Source organism: Macrobrachium rosenbergii, chromosome 23 (genome assembly GCF_040412425.1).
Source record: "Macrobrachium rosenbergii isolate ZJJX-2024 chromosome 23, ASM4041242v1, whole genome shotgun sequence".
Taxonomy (NCBI): domain Eukaryota; kingdom Metazoa; phylum Arthropoda; class Malacostraca; order Decapoda; family Palaemonidae; genus Macrobrachium; species Macrobrachium rosenbergii.
The window spans coordinates 26443495-26463494 of record NC_089763.1 but is presented as its reverse complement, the minus strand read 5'-3'; the positions used below and the strand labels follow the sequence as shown (position 1 = coordinate 26463494).

The following is a 20000-nucleotide window of genomic DNA, read 5'->3' as shown; positions in this document are numbered from 1 at the left end:
CAAACAACAAAAAACAACAGATTTGACAGCAAAAGCAGCAGTAATAACATCCTACAAACAAAAGCGAGCAGCAGCAGAAACGAACAGAAACTGCATTAACAGCAAAAGCAGCAGCACTAACATCCAATAAACAAAAGCGTGCAGCAATAACAGCAACAAACAGGAGCGAGCAGCAATAACAGCAGAAAAACAAGACAACAGAACAGCATTACCAGAAAACAAAAGCAGAAGCAATAACGGCTAACAAAAAAAACGAGCATCAGCAATAACAACACCAAACAACAACAGAAATAACAGCAGAAAGGGACAATAATAACATTAACAGCAAAAGCAGCAGCAGTAACATCCAACGACCAAATACCGAGCAGCAGCGATAACAGTAGCAGACAACGGCAAACAACAACAACAGAAAAGCAGCGATAAAAGCAGAAAGGGACAACATTACCAGAAAACAAAAGCAGCAGAAGTAACATCTAACAGTCCAAAGCAACAGCAATATCAGCAACATACAGCAAACAGCAACAAAGAACAGCATTACCAGAAAACAAAAGCAGTAGAAATAGCATCCAATAGTCCAAAGCAGCAGCAATAACAGCAAACAACAGCATTACCAGAAAACAAAAACATCAGAAATAACATCCAACAGTCCAAAGCAGCAGCAATAACAGCAGCAAACAGCAAACAATAACAACAAACAACAGCATTGCCAGAAAACAAAAACATCAGAAATAACATCCAACAGTCCAAAGTAGCAGCAATAACAGCAGCAAACAGCAAACAATAACAACAAACAACAGCATTGCCAGACAACAAAACAGCATAAATAACACCCAACAGTCCAGACCAGCAGCAATAACAGCAGCAAGCAACAGCAGCAAGCAACAGCATTACCAGAAGACAAAGGCAGCAGCAATAACAGCAGCAAACAGCAAACAACAGCAACAAGAGCAGCATTACCAGAAAGCAATCAACAGCCAACCAAGGGAGCCTCCATCACTCACAATATTCCCGTGGAGTTCTCTGTGGACCAGACCGCTGCTCCTGACGTCCAGGGCGAAGGCTTCCAAGCGCCTCCCTAAGGACACGAGCAAAATGCCCTCCCTCTGCGCCTCTGCCGGGAATGAAATAAGGTCAGCGTGGCATTCAGACCAAGGTCAGCTCCGGCGGCGGCGGCGGCGGCGGTGGCGGCATTCAGATACCCTTTTTTTATCGTTCGGAAAGGTCGAAGTTTAAAATTCGCTGTGGAAGGGCTTAATATAATACCCCCTCCCCCCAAATTTGACAGTTCGAGCGTTTGTTACGTACTTTTGTTACGAAGGAAGTTAATAATTCAGTCGTCAATTTTTTGAAGAATAAATATATATATATATATATATATATATATATATATATATATATATATATATATATATATATATATACATACATATTGATTTATGAATGTAATTTGTATAAATTTCTTTTATTCTTTTTTTTCTTTTTAGAAAATTTATTGATTTATATATATATATATATATATATATATATATTTATATATATATATATTATATATATATTGGTGTGTGATTAACACACACATCTAAAATCTCAATATGTAAAACTACTTGAATATTACTGACTGTCTGTCGTTGATGCTCCCTAACATCCGTTCCCAAGTGTTTAGTTTTCTTAAGATCTCAGAATACCCAACCCTGTAAAAATGATTGTAATTTAATGGAGGTTACTTTAGACGTTGAGTCCTCACGTAATGGACGTTACGTTCCGTCCTATTAGTCCTAATGTCTCCTTACTAGCTTTGTTTCACTGAAAGTTACCCGGGAGCAGAAATGTAGACATTGTTCTTTTGTTATATAGAGATGTTGATGGAAATTTGTAGATGTTCGTCCAGGTCTTATTCTTTTTGATAGACCTTGCTGGCAAAGTGAGCATCTACAAAAGTTATGTATTTCTCATTCTCTCTCTCTCTCTCACACACACACACACATAAGTGTGATGACGCATTCCAAAGAATTAGCACATTTATATCAGTTCAGGTGTCCCACTCTGCGTGTACCTGTCAATAAAAAAAAAAGTAGAAGATCCTTTTTATTTTGACTCTTCAAACTCACCACAGCCTGGACCCTCGTCGCTGCTATCTGCACAGTCCGGCACTCCATTGCACACGAGTGACACTGCATGGCACTCTTCACCACCAGAGCACCGGAAGTACGCTGGGTCATTGAAACACGGAACTGGCTGAAACGAGTGAATCTTCATCATGATACAGTAATACCTCAACCTAAGATACTTTGGGAGTCTAGCCTTTCTGAAAGGTAACAAAGACGCTATACTTTTGCCTTCACTTGAATATATTCTAGATATCTGATATTTAACAGCAATTCCTCATAGTTCCTAACCTAAACTAACCAGTGCTTAACTATGAATTTAAGAGATATGTTAACAAATATATCACATCCTAAATGGTGGCATAGGAAGAAATAATCAATATACGGCCGCTGATGGGTAACAGAAGTCCGCTGAGTTGAGGGTTGTTAAGCTGAGGTGTTATTGTGCTTGAGAAATGTTACAGTTCATATAATATGTAGGGACTAATTTCCTATAGAATATGGATTAAACACTTCAAATTGTACACTTGAACAATTAAAACTGTTGGAATCTTTAGTAAACATATACTGTAAGTTTTTGAGTGGTAGCTAACCAAAGGGCTACATAGCTGACAACTCTAGATAAGTCTACAAAGCTGACAACTCTAGATAGGTCCACAAAGTTGACAACTCTAGCTAGGTCTGCAAAGCTGACCAACTCTAGATAAGTCCACATAACTCACAATTCTAAATAAGTCTACATAGCTGACAACTCTAGATAAGTCTACATAGCTCACAACTATGAGTCTACATAGCTGACTAACTCCAGATAAGTCTACATAGCTGACAACTCTAGATAAGTCTACAAAGCTGACAACTCTAGATAAGTCTACAAAGCTGACAACTCTAGATAAGTCTACCTAGCTGACAACTCTAGATAAGTCTACAAAGTTGACAACTCTAGATAAGTCTACCTAGCTGACAACTCTAGATAAGTCTACAAAGTTGACAACTCTAGATAAGTCTACAAAGCTGACAACTCTAGATAAGTCTACAAAGCTGACAACTCTAGATAAGTCTCTAGACAACTCTAGATAAGTCTACAAAGTTGACAACTCTAGATAAGTCTACATAGCTGACAACCCAAGATGAATCTTTACAACTCTAGATAAGTACCCGCTGACAACTCTAGATAAGTGACAACCAGATAACATAATGACAACTGCTGGAGGAGCAACCCAAGATGGAGGAGGGGTGCTACTGCCTGCTGGAGGAGGACGCTGAGCACGCCGTCAGAAGCTGCAGAACCGTCCGTGCCCTTGGCTGTTCTCTGCTGCTGCTGCCGCTCTCGTTGGAGGTGAGAGCATCATTTTCTGCTGAAGGCGACGACGAGGACGGTGGTGGTCTCGTAGGAGGACAGAAGGACTCGTCTGTGTTGTCCTTGCAGTCCCTCGAGCCGTCACACACCCACTTCCGCGGAATGCACTCCTCGGTCATGATGCAGCGGAACATGCCGTTGAAGCAGGACGTCTGTCGAGGGAATGGAACACTCTGAGATCTTTCTTACCTTGGCTCTCTGAGCCTTCGGCTGACCCAGTGACACTTAAAGTAGGTTGCAAGTGTTTCGGGTAATATTTGCATTATGATTTCCCAGTCTTTTGTGACATCTACCATAGGAGGTGACACTTTGCTTAAAGCAGTGGTGTTAACACTGCATTATCAGTCTTTTTATGACATCTCCCATAAGGGAGATGTCATAAAAGTCCTTACTTGATTCAAGGATCTTTGCAGCGTCCCTTAGGCCCCTAGCTGCATCCCCTTTCACTCCTTCAACTATACCTCCTTTCATATTCCTTTTCTTCCGTCTTATTTTCTACCCGCTCCTAACAATTGTTTCACAGTGCAACTGTGAGGTTTTCCTCCTGTTACACCTTTCAAACCTTTTTTACTTTTAATTTCCCTTTCAGCTCTGAATAACCTCATAGGTCTCAGCGCTTGGCCTTTGACCTAAATTTTATATTCCTAGCTTTTATGACATTGGATGTTCACTGGCCTGCCCGTGAGAGGAATTTACCCTGATCCCAGAAAGAGGCAAATGATATTTTCTTTAGTTGTGAAGAATGGACAGTATTTGTAATCGACAATGTTCCAACAACCTCGTAATAGGAGTGAAATCGGAAGAGAAAGATTGATTGTTTTCCGTTCAACAAAGTGGAGTTGCCAGATTATGCCAGTCACAATATATTCTGTGCCCATAACATATGGCTTATAAATATTCCAGCTGGATTGTGTAACATTTGTTTATGATAGAAGGCAACTCTACCATATAGGGAGGACCAGGAAGCCCACACCATCAATAAATTTATCCTATAGTCAGGGCAATTTGATATTTAAACATCTCAAAAAGAAAACATAACTTGTAAATGGCTCTGAAACTTTATTTCTAAAAAATGAAAATTTAATTTATGTTTGTAAAGTTGATTTAAAAAGCTTTTCTCAGTAGCCATATCCTACAGTCAGGCAATTTGATATTTAAACATTTCAGAAAGAACACATAACTCGTAAAGGGCGCTGAAATTTTTATTTCAGAAAATTCATGTTATGTTAATTAAATTTATTTAAAATCATCAACAGCTGTCTTATGCTAGACCTGCTTTGCTTTTGATGACTAAGTTATGAACGTAACTTTTCTTACTTTACAAAAGTTTGATCATTACCTGATTTTTTTTTTATGACACTTAAGAAATGATAGCTACCTACGAAGAAACATTCAACCAACGGTATATTCCTTCATTAGGTATATTTATGAGCAATGGATACTTTAATCATTATCTTCCCACATTGTCAGTCATAGAGTTTCTATAGTCCACTGGTTCAGTCGTTAAGAAAACAAACATAATGAACGAAGCATCCCTGGGTATTTCAGTGAAAGTACCTGAGAAAGGCGTTAACTGAATTCAGACGCTCTGGGAGTCTAGCCTTTCTTATAAGGAATAAAGACCCTTTGTAATAGCCTGCATCGGAATGTTTTTGAGGTATCTCACGGTTAACAGCAATTCCACATGGTTCCTAACCTTTGCATTTGATATTCATTTTAGGAGATATGTCTAAGAATGTACCATCCAAAATGGTAGCTTAGAAAAAGTAATCATGATAGGGTAGCGGGTCCGCTAATGTTGTGGTCCATTTTGTTGGGATGTTACAAGTTGCGGTCCATTAAGTTAAGGTGTTACAAGCTGTGGTCTGTTAAGTTGGGGAGTTACAAGTTGTGGTCCATTAAGTTGGGGTGTTACAAGTTGCGGTCCATTAAGTTTGGGTGTTTCAAGTTGCAGTCTGTTAAGTTGTGGTGTTATAAGTTGTAGTCTGTTAAGTTGGGATGTTACAAGATGCCGTCCATTAAACTGGGGGTGTTAAAAGTTGCAGTCCGTCAAGTTGGGCCGTAATAAGTTGCCGACCATTAAGTTGGGATGTTACAAGTTGTGGTCTGTTAAGTGGGGTGTTACAAGTTGTGGTCCATTAAGTTGGGGTGGTACAAGTTGCATTCTGTTAAGTTGGTGTGTTACAAGTTGCAGTCTGTTAAGTTGGGGTGTTACAAGTTGCAGTGTGTTAAGTCGGGGTGTTACAAGATGCCGCCCATTAAATTGGGTGTTAAGAGTTGCAGTCCATTGAGCTGGGGCGTTGTAAGCTGTGGACCATTAAGCTGGGATGTTACAAGTTGCAGTCCATTAAGTTGAGGTGTTACAAGTAGTGGTCCATTAAGTTGAGGTGTTACAAGTAGTGGTCCATTAAGCTGGGGTGTTACAGGTTGGGGTGTTACAAGATGATGCCCATTAAACTGGGGTGTTGAAAGCTGCAGTCCGTTAACTTGGGGTGTTGTCAGTTGTGGACCATTAAGCTGGGGTGTTACAAGTTGCGGTCCATTAAGTTGATGTGTTACAAGTAGTGGTCCATTAAGTTGGGGTGTTACAAGTTGTGTTCAGTTAAGCTGGGGTGTTACAAGATGCCATCCATACATTAGGTTGTTACAGGTTGCAGTCCCTTAAGTTGGGGTGTTACAAGTTGCAGTCCATTAAGTTGAGGCGTTACAAGTTGCATTCTGTTAAGCTGGTGTGTTACAAGCTATGGTCCATTAAGTTGGGATTTTACAAGCTGTGGTTCATTAAATTGGGGTGTTACAAGTTGCGGTCCATTAAGTTGGGATGTTACAAGTTGCAGTCCGTCAAGCTGGGGTGTTATAAGTTTCAGTCCATTAAGTTGGAGGGTTACAAGCTGCAGTCCATTAAGTTGGGGTGTTACCCTGGAAATCCACAAACCTTGCGGAGTATCTCGGAGAAGGTAACTGACGAAGTCGTTGTAGCTACAGTTGTCGTAGGACATCCGTCTTCATCCTCCCCGTTTGGACAGTCGACTTCTCCATCGCATTGCCAGTTGACAGGAATACAGTTATCCGTTGATGTGCACGTGAAGGATTGGGTGTTACATGTGCCCTTTAAAAAAGTAAATCCTAGTTAATCTTTTAAAAAAGTCAATCCGTAAAAAAAATAAATCTGTTAAAAAAGTAAATCCATTAAAAAAGTAAATTCTTTAAAAAAGTAAATCCACTAAAAAAGTAAATTCTTTAAAAAAAGTAAATTCTTAAAAAAAAGTATATAAATCCTTTAAAAGTAAATCCCTTAAAAAAGTATATCCGTTTTAAAAATTTAATTCTTTAAAAGTCAAACCTTTAAAAAAGTAAGTTCTTTAAAAAGTAAATCCATTAAAAAGTAAATCCATAAAAAATTAAATCCATGAAAAAGTAAATCCTTTCAAAAAGGAAATCTTTAAAAATTAAATCATTTAAAAAAGTAAATCCATTAGGAAAGAAGATCATTTAAAAAAGTAAATCCTTTAAAAGTAAATGGGTATGTAAATTGATGTGATGTACAGAGCAATTGCACAATTATAAACAGTAAAGGACAAGAACTAATGGCATTTTGATAAATGACGAGAATTTAAGCCTTTTTTTTTTTTTTTGTCAGCTGCCATTACCGGCAGTCACAAAAAGGAAACAGAATTTATGAGAGAGAGAGAGAGAGAGAGAGAGAGAGAGAGAGAGAGAGAGAGAGAGTATAAAAATATATATATATACTGGGGAAGTATATATATATATATATATATATATATATATATATATATATATATATATATATATATATATATATAATTGTTCAGTAAAAGAGTAACAATATCCCAAATACTTTTGATTCTGGGAAGAAAGGCTGAACTACGAGTAATGGAAAAATAAAACTGAACTACAAATAATTTGAAAATGAAACGACAAGGGTGGAATTAAGTGAGAGCGCGAGAGAGAAAAGAAAAAAAAAAAGTTACAGAGTTCAAAATTACCATATTTTTTGCGTGTGTCTCTTTTTCAGCTGGCTTGTCATAAATGTCAAATGTAGCATAAAAATATACATCATCTGAATATTACATTAAAATGTAACTGAGTATTAGAGAGGTTTGTTATGGCAATGAAATTGATTCCTGCTTCAAAAGACCGACGACGTATAGGGAATGCGAACTTTGGAAATATTAGTAATTCAGGATTGGTTTTTTAAGTGAGTTTCTATCGTTTAGTTCATTTTCTGTCTTGTTATGAGAAAGCTATTAATTTTTGTATGTATTTCTTGGACAGGCTTAAATTTGGGTGATATGATATATAAAACAAGTTTCATATCGGGTTCAAGTCAAGAAGCATGAAATATATCTCTCAATTACCAAAAATAAAACTACAGAGAGAGAAAAGAGAGAGAGAGAGAGAGAGAGAGAGAGAGAGAGAGTATGATAAATTTGATAAATTTGTTTAATCAGCAGAAGACATAGTAGAGGTTGATGTAATATTGTATGTTAACAAATGCTGTTTTTATAAATGCATATATATATATATATATATATATATATATATATATATATATATATATATATATATATATATATATATATGTATATATATAATATATAAATTTATATATATATATACGTCTTATATATATATATTTATATGTCTTATATATATGTATATATATATATATATATACATATACATATACATACTGCATACACACTAACATATCAAATGACTTACGTTGACAACTGGCAGTGTATAGTTAGATCTTAGTGTCACTAAAGACGAAAGTGAGATGTCGGTTGTGGTCTGGATGAGGTCACTGAAAGTGCAGTTTGTCTCGTCACTGCCGTCAGGGCAGTCCTCCTTGCCATCACATACCCAGTCTGAACTGACACATGCCCGAGAGGCCTGGCATCTGACCCACCCCTTCCGGTCGCAGCCCTCCTGACGAAGGAAGTCGGGTCGAGGGAAAAATAGCAAAAAAGAAAGGACTTTGGTTATTGAGGGCTCGTGACGGCGACGAGAAGTTCGGTGTTTATGGAAATGAAAGATCAGCTATTCGCAAGATGATAAAGGTGAAATGTTCTATTAGTATGAGAATAACTCAGTGCTATTATGTTATGTATATGTCGTCGTTCATCACTTCACCAATGAATGTGAGCTAGTCCAGTAGAAGAAACTCCCATAAATGCTTCAACAACATGTTGATTACTAGGAAGTAGTGGAACGTGTCAGGATGTGTGTTGTGTAGGAGTTATTTGCGCAGGTAAGGAATGTTGAAGGTGGATCAGAGTGCTGTGTTATGGTTTGGTCAAGTGGAGAAAATAGAGGACGATGGGATGGCATAATGGTGTGTATAATTCAGACGTTTAGGGAGGAAGGGGCATGTCGTGGGAAGGAGTGAAAGGAGGCATTTGGGATGGAATGACACTGTGTTCGTTGAAAGACCTATTCAAGTGAAAAGGACCTTTAGCATCAACGAACCACCAGAGTTGGTGTAGGCCTGAGGTGGGTGGCAGAATGTGCAGTTTAAGGGGTTAGATGCTCTGCTAATGGAGTTTTCCTGTAGTATATAATTCACCAGGAGAGGAATGAACGTTGTTGTGACTGTAGCCTGGTCGCCCTCCGAACCTACCCCATGCAAGAGGAAACAGTTTGTTGTTGTTTGTGAGTGTGTGTGTGTGTGTGTGCATAATTGAGCTCTAATGCTTAAAATAAACAGTACCTTTGGACATCCTCTTTCGTCCTGGCCATCTGAGCAATCTTTCTCTCCGTCGCATCTCCAGGAGAGGGCGACACATTTGTTATCCTTTGAGCAGTGGAACTTGTCATCAGAGCACCTCACCTGGAGTTTCCAAAACTTGATGTAAGAATAACTAGCAAGCTTTCCAATTTCTGTTATCCTGTTATGTTTTGATCTAAGTTTAAAATTTTTAGTTTGCACATTCTTTAGAGAGACAGAACTTGGATTAGAATGAAGTCTAGTGAATCCTAATGTATTGAGTCATTTTGATAGTTCCTAAATGATGTTCTAACCCTACCTTAACTACAGGAGCGGGTGTTTGGGTAACTGTAGATGCTGTATCTGCCGTGGATGCTATAACTGGCGTAGCTTTAGCTGTCGTGACTGAGATAGCTGTGGCTGTATTTGCTTTAATCGTAGCTGCTGTAGGTTTTACAGTTGCTGCAGCTCTTGCAGAGGCAGTAGCTTCTCGCAGCTCCTTGCCCTGAGTGGATGATTCCACGTGCGTAACTGGGGTGGTCTTGTCACTTGGTGTCAGAGGCAATGTAGTAGGACTGCCCACTTCCCTAACTGGTTGCTCTGTGGTGTAAAGGTTGAGTCTTTGATCCAGACTCGTTGGCTGAGTAGTTGTGTCCCTGGGAAGAGCATCATTTCGTCCAGCAAATGCTCTGGGTTCCGCCAATTTTGCCTCCGCATGTGTGCCTCCTTGCGACGTCACAGTTCCCAGCAGTCGCAGCAGACGAAGACGTCTTAGCAGGCACAGCTTCTGAATTGAAGGCTTCCGGAGCACCAGGCGATGAAGGAATCGTGGTCAGCGTTCCGGTGTGAGCTTCCAGCAATGGAATCGCCAAGTCGTCCTCCTCGCCAAGGGTGATGAAATTCGTTAATTTCTGTATGGCTTTAGTGAAATCGAAAATGCCTTCGTTCTGTTCAGCACTTCTTCCACGGAACTCCTCTACTTTCTGGATGGGGGCTGCGCAGACCCTCTCATCCTTTCCTCTGAGGCAGTCTGTAACACCGTCGCATAACCATCTGTTGGGGATGCATAAGTCCCTGTGGACCATCTCGCAGAAGAACCAGCCTTGTCTGCACGTGCCCTTTGGATTAAACGGTATTTGAGGTGATGATGTGGTTTTGATTATAAATGCATTCGACAGAGCCATATGAAAGTACTGGGAAGAATCCAGACTGAATGTTGGGAAAAAACCATGCTAAAATACAATAATGTCTATGTACTTATATATATATATATATATATATATATATATATATATATATATATATATATATATATATATATATATATCTATATATAATATATATATATATATATATACATATATATGTATATATACATATGTATATATATACATATATATATATATATATATATATATATATATATATATATATATATATATATATATACACAAACAAAGAAAATGTTTCCTGTTCGTCAGCGAAATCTAACGTACCCTAGATAATGCAGTTTGTTATATTATCAGTGAAAATAGTTTCAGTGACTAATTTCTCACAGAACGTAGATTATTCAGCCGTTTTATAAATGATGTGCAAACAACTTATCTTGCAAGAAATGAAAAGGACTTCTTAGCTGTCGATCAAGAACAAAAGAACAGAAGCTGGAATCGAAAACAAAAGAACGCAAATGTTCTGAAGCGTTATTCACAGATAAAGGCAGCTTGACAGATCTTCTCACGGATGAATTGACTCTGGAGGATCAAACCTCAAAGAACAATATTTTTGGCGACGTACATTTCCCGTCACGAAGAACATGACGTGGGGCATGATGACGCTTGTGCGCTGGCATTCCCCTTCGTCACTCCCATCGGGGCAGTCTGGTTCGCCGTCGCATTGCCATTCCTTGGGCAGGCACTCTCCCGACCTCTGGCACTGGAACTGGTCGGGTTCGCATGTCTGCAGAATATGAAAACAAAAGGCCGATTCACATTATAACATCACGTCACATCACCAACAAGCACACGGCATCCACCGCCACTTCACGACACTTTTTCTTGGAAAGAATGTTGTGACGTGACGTGACTGTGCTTAATACAAGTTTCTAACGGTAAATCTGTGAGGCGCCTTGACTACTGGGAGGTTGGGCACGAACTGAACGGGATCATGATGGATAGTGTGAATACAAGGCACGACTGATGGGACGATGACGTGACGTGATGTGTCGGTGACGTGACGGTACAATGTGAATCAGCCTTAACGCCTCAACTTGACGGACCTCAGCTCAGTGGATGTACTTACCAGCTTCCACATGATTATATTTCTCCATGCTAACATTTTAGACCAAACACGTTTTTAGATATGTCTCTTACATTGAATGTTGAGTGTAAAGTATATGTTAGTATTGTCAGGAACTGTTTGGAACTACTTGTTAGCTAAAAGGTATCCAGGGAACATACACTAGATGTTGATCGAAATAGTAAATTAATGATTATTCAGCAACCTTACATTTAGGCATCCCTCTTCATCTTCTCCATTCGCGCAGTCGTTCTGACCATCGCATCTCCACTGTAGCGGGAGACATCGTTTTTCTTCACTGCAGAACAGCTGCTGCTTGTTGCAAGGGTTGCGCCTCCATTGTATTGTCACATTGAATTCCTGGAGGCAAGAGATGTAATAATTCTGTGGTTGTTTTGAAACTGCCGTCATTCCTAGTGATACCTCACAACGAAATTAAATTCTTATCTGGATGACATTGCTGTCTGATAGGATTATTGGTAGCTGGAAACTTTCAAACAGACCCCATGTCATGCAAATAAATGTAAATTCGTCACCTGATAAAGTGAGAGAAAATGAAATTGGGATGCTTTTTAATTCAGAAAATTCCTGTCTGACTGGAACCTACAAGGACAACCAAAATATCTGATAACTACCCCCTCGCCGGAATCATCTGAGGACGAGTTACTCGGAGTGAATGCTCCTCTGAATATTTCAGAAAGCTTATTCTGGATACTGGAGACCGCAGATGAGTTTGTCAGATCAGAAGAATGACCTTCAGTGAGCTGAGGGGTCAAAGTCCCCTTCTCAACGTCGTAGGTGTAAGAAAGAGTCTGGCCGACGGTCTCCGACGGAAGCTCCGCACTCAGCGCTTCACTGACATCCTGCGAGCCTAATACCCGGTATATCTTATCAGTGATTGTTGAGATCAGCGACTCTTTATCGTCTTGGTCATCTGTCGGCATAACACCAGTCACAGAGACGTTGATACTTTCCGGTGGCAAGGCGTCTCCACTCCTTCCAAGTTGGAAGGGATAATTCTCCCCTCTGGGAAGGGCTGCGCGGCCAGCAATTGCCTGGCTAAGCTTGGACCCATTTCTCTTCTCAGCATCGTCTGGAAAGAAGTGCGTTTTTTTAATCTTGATCAGTATAGGCTCCTCATGATCACCGGGCTGGATTTTGGTCTTTTGTCCTAAGGGCAAAGGCAGGGTGGGCTTCCTTCTGTCCTTGACGTCGACGGGTGTCCCGGAGCAGCCGGATTCGTCTGATCCGTCGTCACAGTCGGTGATTCCGTCGCATGCCCAGGCTGACGGCAGGCAGATGGGTCGACGTTTGACCTTGCATAAGACACCGCGGTTTTCGCACGTTCCCTACAAGGATTTAGGAGGAAAGGTGTTAATAATTTTCAAGAGTCTGTTGGTATAATGCCACGCCCCTCCAAGACATTAGAATAATGGAAATGTTTAAAATATTCATTCTATTTAGTATTTCAACTTCAGTACAGCAATGTTATAGGAACCCCAGTTCGTGCTCTGGCTTCAATTACCAATGGTTCTGATTAGTGAGTTATATTTATTAATGTCGTATACCTTCCTATTGCCCGTAAACCCTGCAAACAAATTTACTTGACATCAAGGAGACAATTTTGTACGTTAACAGCCAAGTCTTTTCTCTTTTCTTCTTCTGAAGTTCAGTTTAGAATTGAAGACTGTACTGGAAAGGAAAGTTAATTGATATCACGTAACGTTGCCATCAAAAGTTGTAATGGAGTTTTTTTATTTTAGATTCTATAAATATTTAAGCTGTTTCAACGCTCGGTGATACAAAGACGAAGGCATAAGGATAAAATGTGACAGTGTAAACCTATTACCCTAATTCATGGTCGACTCAGAGGAGAGTGTTATGTTTATATTCTGCAACTACCTCTCCACCCCTCCCCAACCCCTTTTATCCAACCCCCTTCCCCCAGCCTCCAACACCACCACCACCACCACCTTCCAATCTCCAACACGAACACCACCACCACCACCACCACCACACCCCCCCCCTTTCCTCAACCACCACCCTACTTAAGTCAAGCCAAGGAATCTCCCCAACTGGCGAAAATGCTTATGAAGAGACTGCCCCAACCCTTTTAACCAACCTCCTCTTCCCAAATCTCCAAAACACCCACTTCCCAATCTCCAACACCACCACCCCCTCCCACCTTTCCTTCCTCCCCCAACCTCCAGCCTACTTGAGCCAAGCCAAGGAATCCCCCTCAACAGGAGAACAATCCATCCTTACGAAGACTCTGCCACATGCTTACACTCTTGGAAGGAACGAGGAGGGAATTCTCAGTGGCTCCGGTGAAGACGGTGCTGTAGGGGTCTTTGGAAGCTCCGGCAGCCTCAACAGCATCATCATCATCATCAGCATCAGTAGCAGGAGATGAGACCGTGGCGACATCTGGCAAGTCGGTGGTTTCCATGGTGAGGCAGAGGTCCTCGTCGCTGCCGTCAGGGCAGTCTCTGGTGCCGTCGCATCGCCAGTGTTTGGGAATGCACAGGCCAATAGTCGGGCATAAGAAGTAGGACTTCCTGCACGTTGTCTGTGGAGGAAGAAGAAGAAGAAGAGTTTAATGAGGAGGAGTTGGAGGAGGAAAAAGAAGAAGAAGAAGAAGAAGAAGAAGAAGAAGAAGAAGAAGAAGAAGAAGAAGGAGGAGTTTACTGAGGAGGAGTTGGAGGACGAAGAAGAAGAGTTTAATGCTGAATCTTCTGGAGATAGAAGAGAGAGAGAGAGAGAGAGAGAGAGAGAGAGAGAGAGAGAGCGAGCCATTGTGGAATAAGTGTATACGGTGTACTTATAGTGTATATGTTTGCCTGTGGGGTTGCACGTTTTGTATGTGTGTGGAGAGGGAAGAAATATTCGCGTGTGTCTATATTTATATATAATATAATATGCTTGGAACTTCGAACAAAAGAATATGTGCATACATAAACAGCCCTCTAACTATTAAAAAAATTTAAGCGATAGTATATACAGTATATATATATATATATTATATATACATATATATATATATATATATATATATATATATATATATATATATATATATATATATATATATATGTATATATAATGAAAATAGCCAATAATGCTTTTTTATCATAGTTCTTTTAGAACTTATACATTACGAACAATGCTACCAAAAACAGGTAAATTTCCTCAAAAGATGATCTACCTAGACGCTCTGTTAAAAAGTGCTGAAGTGTTTGAAGCATATTTTCTCCGAATGAGGAAAAAATTATATGTTAGTTCGTCAGAGAGAGAGAGAGAGTTCAGGCCTTCTGTAATCTGTATTATGAGAGAGAGAAAGAGAGAGAAAGTTGGAGCCTTCTGTAATTTCTTATCATGAGAGAGAGAGACAGAGAGAGAGAGAAATCTACAATCACATATACCGTATCATTGTGGTTGTAAGTAGCGACGTCGATCAGATACGAAGACACTGTCGACACGTCTCCAGGGAGAGTCGAACCCACTTCCCCTTCCTCCTGGTTCTTTTTGGCGGGGCATCCCGCCTCGTCGCTACCGTCCAGACAGTCGAAATCGCCGTCACATACCCACTTCTTCATGATGCAGATGCCCAGGCTGCCGCAAGGCACTTGTTCCGAGCTGCACGTCGGCTGGAGTAGGCCAAATGTTGGTTAATATTTCGTGAGTGTTGCCACTCTGGGATGCTTCTGTAAGTTTATATTACGAGAGAGAGAGAGAGAGAGAGAGAGAGAGAGAGAGAGAGAGAGAGAGAGAGAGAGATAGTTAGTTGCAGCCTCCCGTAATTTGTATTACGAGAGAGAGAGAGAAAGAGAGAGATAGCTGGAGCCTCATGTAATTTGTATTATGAGAGAGAGAGAGAGAGAGATAGTTATTTGGAACCTCCCGTAATTTGTATTATGAGAGAGAGAGAGAGAGAGAGAGAGAGAGAGAGAGAGAGAGAGATAGTTAGTTGGAGCCTCCCGTAATTTGTATTATGAGAGAGAGAGAGAGAGAAAGAGAGAGAGAGAGAGAGAAAGAGAAAGAGAGAGATAGCTGGAGCCTCCTGTAATTTGTATTATGGGAGAGTGAGAGTGAGAGAGAGATAGTTGGAGCCTCCTGTAATTTGTATTATGAGAGAGAGAGAGAGAGAGAGAGAGAGAGAGAGAGAGAGAGAGAGATAGCTGGAGCCTCATGTAATTTGTAAAATGAGAGAGGGAGAAAGAGATATAGATGGAGCCTCCTGTAATTTGTATTATGAGAGAGAGAGAGAAAGAGAGAGTGAGAGAGAGAGATAGTTAGTTAGTTGCAGCCTCCCGTAATTTGTAATATGAGAGAGAGAGAGAGAGAGAGAGAGAGAGAGAGAGAGAGAGAGAGAGAGAGAGAGATAGCTGTAGCCTCCTGTAATTTTGATTATGAGAGAGAATGAGTGAGAGAGAGATAGTTGGAGCCTCCTGTAATTTGTATTATGAGAGAGAGAGAGAGAGAGAGAGAGAGAGAGAGAGAGAGAGAGGAGAGATAGCTGGAGCCTAATTTGTATTATGAGAGAGAGTGAGAGAGAGATAGATGGAGCCTCCTGTAATTTGTATTATGAGAGAGAGAGAGATAGTTGGAGCCTCATGTAATTTGTATTATGAGAGAGAGAGAGAGAGAGAGAGAGAGAGAGAGAGAGAGAGAGAGAGAGAGAGAGAGAGAGAGAGAGAGAGAGAGAGGTCCTTTCCATGAAGAAACCGAGGAAAGGACTGCATAAACAAATGGGTGAATAAGTGAATAACTCAATGAATATGTAGGTAAATAAATTAGTTAAGAAGTAAATAAAAATTATTGATTAAGTAAATGAATTAATTGTTTAATTAATTGGTAAATAAATAAATGAATAATCGTAGACAGAAATAAATAAATTAATTTATTTATAAATATGTAAATAAATTAAATGAATGATTAAATAACTATGTTAATATACATATGTATATATATATATATAAATGAGTAAAAAAATTAAACCAATAAATAAATAGATAAAGAGATAAATAAACAAGATGGACTGTCCACGTCGAAGGACCCCACCCAAAAAATAAACGAGATAATAATTATCTTATTTATTTTTGGGTGAGGTCCTTCAACGCGGACACTCCAACCCGTTTATTTATTTATCTATTCATCCATTTGCTTAATTACTCATCAAATAATTAAATAATTAAATCATTAATTGAAACATTTACTTATTAGTGATTTCACAAATGACTGAGTACACGATCGGGACTCCCGGTCGGAGGAGGACCTCACCACGAAGCATTCCTCTTCGTCGGAGCCGTCAGGACAATCGTCCACGCCGTCGCAACGCAACCACCTGGCGATACACTTCCCGTCCAACTTGCAGGCGAAGTGACTCCGGTCGCAGTCGACTGTCTCCGCTCCCCCGGGGGGCGGCGCCGCCGCCGTCGACGGCAGCAGTTCGCTCTGGCGTTGAGAGACGAACACGTCGATTGGTTTCTGTTGTTGGATTGTATGTATATATATATATATGTGTGTGTATATATATATATATATATATATATATATATATATATATATATATATATATATATATATATATATATATATATATATATATATATATATATATATATATATATATATATATATATATACACACACACACAAACACACACACACACACAAGCACACCATGTTTTAATTCCAGGGCTACCCTACCCTTGGAGTGACCTGGTTGCCATTTCCTAATTGTCATAATTATCATAATCTGGTTTATTTGTGACTTATTTAAAGGATGTTATTATGCTGGAGTGAAGGGTCATTATTTTACAATAAAGACTACTGAAGCAACGGAGAGAGGTTATTTTAATAAGTTCATTCTTTATTTCGGTGGAGGGGAGAGGTGTGTTTCGATGGTTAATTATTAATTATTGGTTATATTATTATAATCATTGATATACGTCATTATGTCTTGTTGTATTAATCAATGAATTGTAATGTATAGAAGTATATTATTATAATCATTATGTTATATGTCATTATATCATGTCGTAATAATCAATGAATATTTAATATATAGAAGTATATATTATTATAATCATTGTGTTATACGTCATTATATCATGTCGTAATCAATGAATTGTAATATATAGAAGTGTAAGTATACACACACACACACACACACACATATATATATATATACATATATATATATATATATATATATATATATATCTATATATACATATATGTGTGTACATATTATATATATATATATATATATATATATATATATATATATATATATATATATATATATATATATATATACACACAAGGCACACACACACACACACACACACACACATATATATATATATATATATATATATATATATATATATATATACATATATATTTATATATATGTATACAATAAATTGTAATGAAGAATGTTTAAACAGGAGTCAGTGAAAACACACACACACACACACATTCATATATACATACATACATATACACGTATCTGCACGTGCCGGGCAATCCGTACGCCGTGCGCACGGAGTAGTAGATCCTGATCACCAACACCGGAGCAGCCTTGGGCGGGGTCTTGAACCACTGCTACTCTGCGCCACCGTGAAATTGGTGTTAAAGAGGCCATTCCTGACTCGAGACCTTACAGTAGCTGAGCTTTAATCCGACGTTCCCCTCAGATATTGATTACCGGGCTCCTGAGGAGAAATCATCGGGAATTCCCGTCTTTTGGAAACTGAATCGCGAAGGTTTCTTCTGCGAGTCGGTCGGGAATGGATTCGGGAATGAATTCTCCGAGGAAATCGTTGTAAGTCTGGCGTGAATGAATCTCGAGGTCTTCTTTTGGGCTCTTTGAGTAGATCGGAAGATTCTCGTGGATGCTTCGGGAGTTTCTCGTGAATAAGTCGGGAGATTTTACTTTGCGCATATCAGGAGATTATTCTTTGAACAAATCAGGAGATTCTCGTGGATAAAGTAGGAAATTTTTCTTTGGGCAAATCAGGAGATTCTCGTTGATAATTCAGGAGATTCTTCTTTGAGTAATTCAAGATATTCTCTTGATCAAATCAGGAGATTATTCTTTGAGGAAATCAGGAGATTCTTCTTTGAGCAAATCAGGAGATTCTCGTGGATAGATCAGGGGATTATCCTTTGAGCAAATCAGGAGATTCTCGTGGATAGATCCAGAGATTATCCTTTGAGCAAATCAGGAGATTCTCGTGGATAGATCCAGAGATTATCCTTTGAGCAAATCAGGAGATTCTCGTGGATAGATCCAGAGATTATCCTTTGAGCAAATCAGGAGATTCTCGTGGATAGATCCAGAGATTATCCTTTGAGCAAATCAGGAGATTCTCGTGGAGAAATCAGGAGATTCGTCTTTGAGTAAATCAAGATATTCTCCTGGTCAAATCAGGAGATTATTCTTTGAGTAAATCAGGAGATTCTCGTGGATAAATCAGGAAATTCTTCTTTGAGTAAGTCAAGACATTCTGATCAAATCAGGACATTCTTCTTTGAGTAAATCAGGGGTTTTTCATAAATAAATCAGGAGATTCGTTTTGAGCAAACCAGGAGATTCTCGTGGATAAATCAGGACATTTTTCTTTGAGCTAAAAATTATTTTTTCGTAAATAAATCAGGGGATTCTTTTTTAGCAAATCAAGAGATTCTACTAAACAAATCAGGAGGTTATTTCGTAAATAAATCAGGGGATTCTTTTTGAGCAAATCAAGAGATTCTGCTAAACAAATCAGGAGGTTATTCTGTGTGTCAATCAGTTTTTCGCAAATGAATCAGGAGATTCTCGTGAATGAGTCGAGAGGTTCAAGTAACTCAGGAGAATTTCGTGAACAGATGAGGAAATTCTTCTTTGATTCAAGAAAGAGATTCTCGTAAATAAATCAGAAGATTCTTATTTGAGCATATCAGGCGATTCCCGTGAATAAATCAGGAGATTCTAATGAATAAATCAGGAGATTCTTGCTTGAACACACCAAGAGATTCTCGTGAATAAATCAGGAAATTTACGTGTATGAATCTGGAGATTCTTTTTTGAGCATATCAGGAGATTCCCGTGAATACATCAGGATATTTTTGTGCATTTGTCAATCATATGAACATAAGGTATCCAGCTCTCTAGAATTTATTAACCTGGTTTTTAGTTTTCTGTAAAAGAAAACTATTGAGATGCCTTTTTGTCTGTCAGTCCGCCCTCAGATTGGAAAAACTACCGAGGCTAGAGGGCTGCAAATTGGTATGTTGATCATCCACCCTCCAATCATCAGACATACCAAATTGCAGCCCTCTAGCCTCGGTAGTTTTTATTTTATTTAACGTTAAATTTAGCCTTGATCGTGCGTCTGGCACCGCTATAGGTGCCAACAACACAGGCCACCATCGGGCCGTGGCTGAAAGTTTAATGGACCGCGGCTGAGAGTTTCACACAACATTATACGCTGTACAGAAAACTCCATTGCGCCGAAGA

General features: G+C 39.2%; 2 protein-coding genes across 4 annotated transcripts in view; both read right to left on the bottom strand.

Annotated features, from left to right (window-relative positions):
• The window catches only part of LOC136851400 (vitellogenin receptor Yl-like), a 13059-nt gene extending 10788 nt beyond the window's left edge, over positions 1-2271 (bottom strand). The window contains exons 1-2 of the mRNA XM_067125477.1: positions 2109-2271; positions 1002-1111 (exon numbers count right to left, since the gene is read on the bottom strand). Coding sequence (XP_066981578.1) covers positions 1002-1111; positions 2109-2259 — 261 coding nt within the window. The 5' untranslated portion in view covers positions 2260-2271. The remainder of the gene's footprint in view (positions 1-1001; positions 1112-2108) is intronic.
• Positions 2272-3345: 1074 nt separating this feature from the next.
• The window catches only part of LOC136851398 (sortilin-related receptor-like), a 20814-nt gene continuing 4159 nt past the window's right edge, over positions 3346-20000 (bottom strand). For 2 of the 3 annotated variants that reach the window (XM_067125475.1, XM_067125474.1), the window contains 11 exons: positions 16769-16942; positions 14911-15135; positions 13776-14057; positions 12124-12837; positions 11699-11848; positions 10988-11149; positions 9513-10311; positions 9197-9316; positions 8209-8415; positions 6398-6571; positions 3346-3614 (listed from right to left, as the gene is read on the bottom strand). In XM_067125475.1, coding sequence (XP_066981576.1) covers positions 9862-10311; positions 10988-11149; positions 11699-11848; positions 12124-12837; positions 13776-14057; positions 14911-15135; positions 16769-16942 — 2157 coding nt within the window. In that variant the 3' untranslated portion in view covers positions 3346-3614; positions 6398-6571; positions 8209-8415; positions 9197-9316; positions 9513-9861. Of the gene's footprint in view, positions 3615-6397; positions 6572-8208; positions 8416-9196; positions 9317-9512; positions 10312-10987; positions 11150-11698; positions 11849-12123; positions 12838-13775; positions 14058-14910; positions 15136-16768; positions 16943-20000 lie in introns of those variants that run through there. The other variant, XM_067125476.1, reaches the window with a different exon arrangement.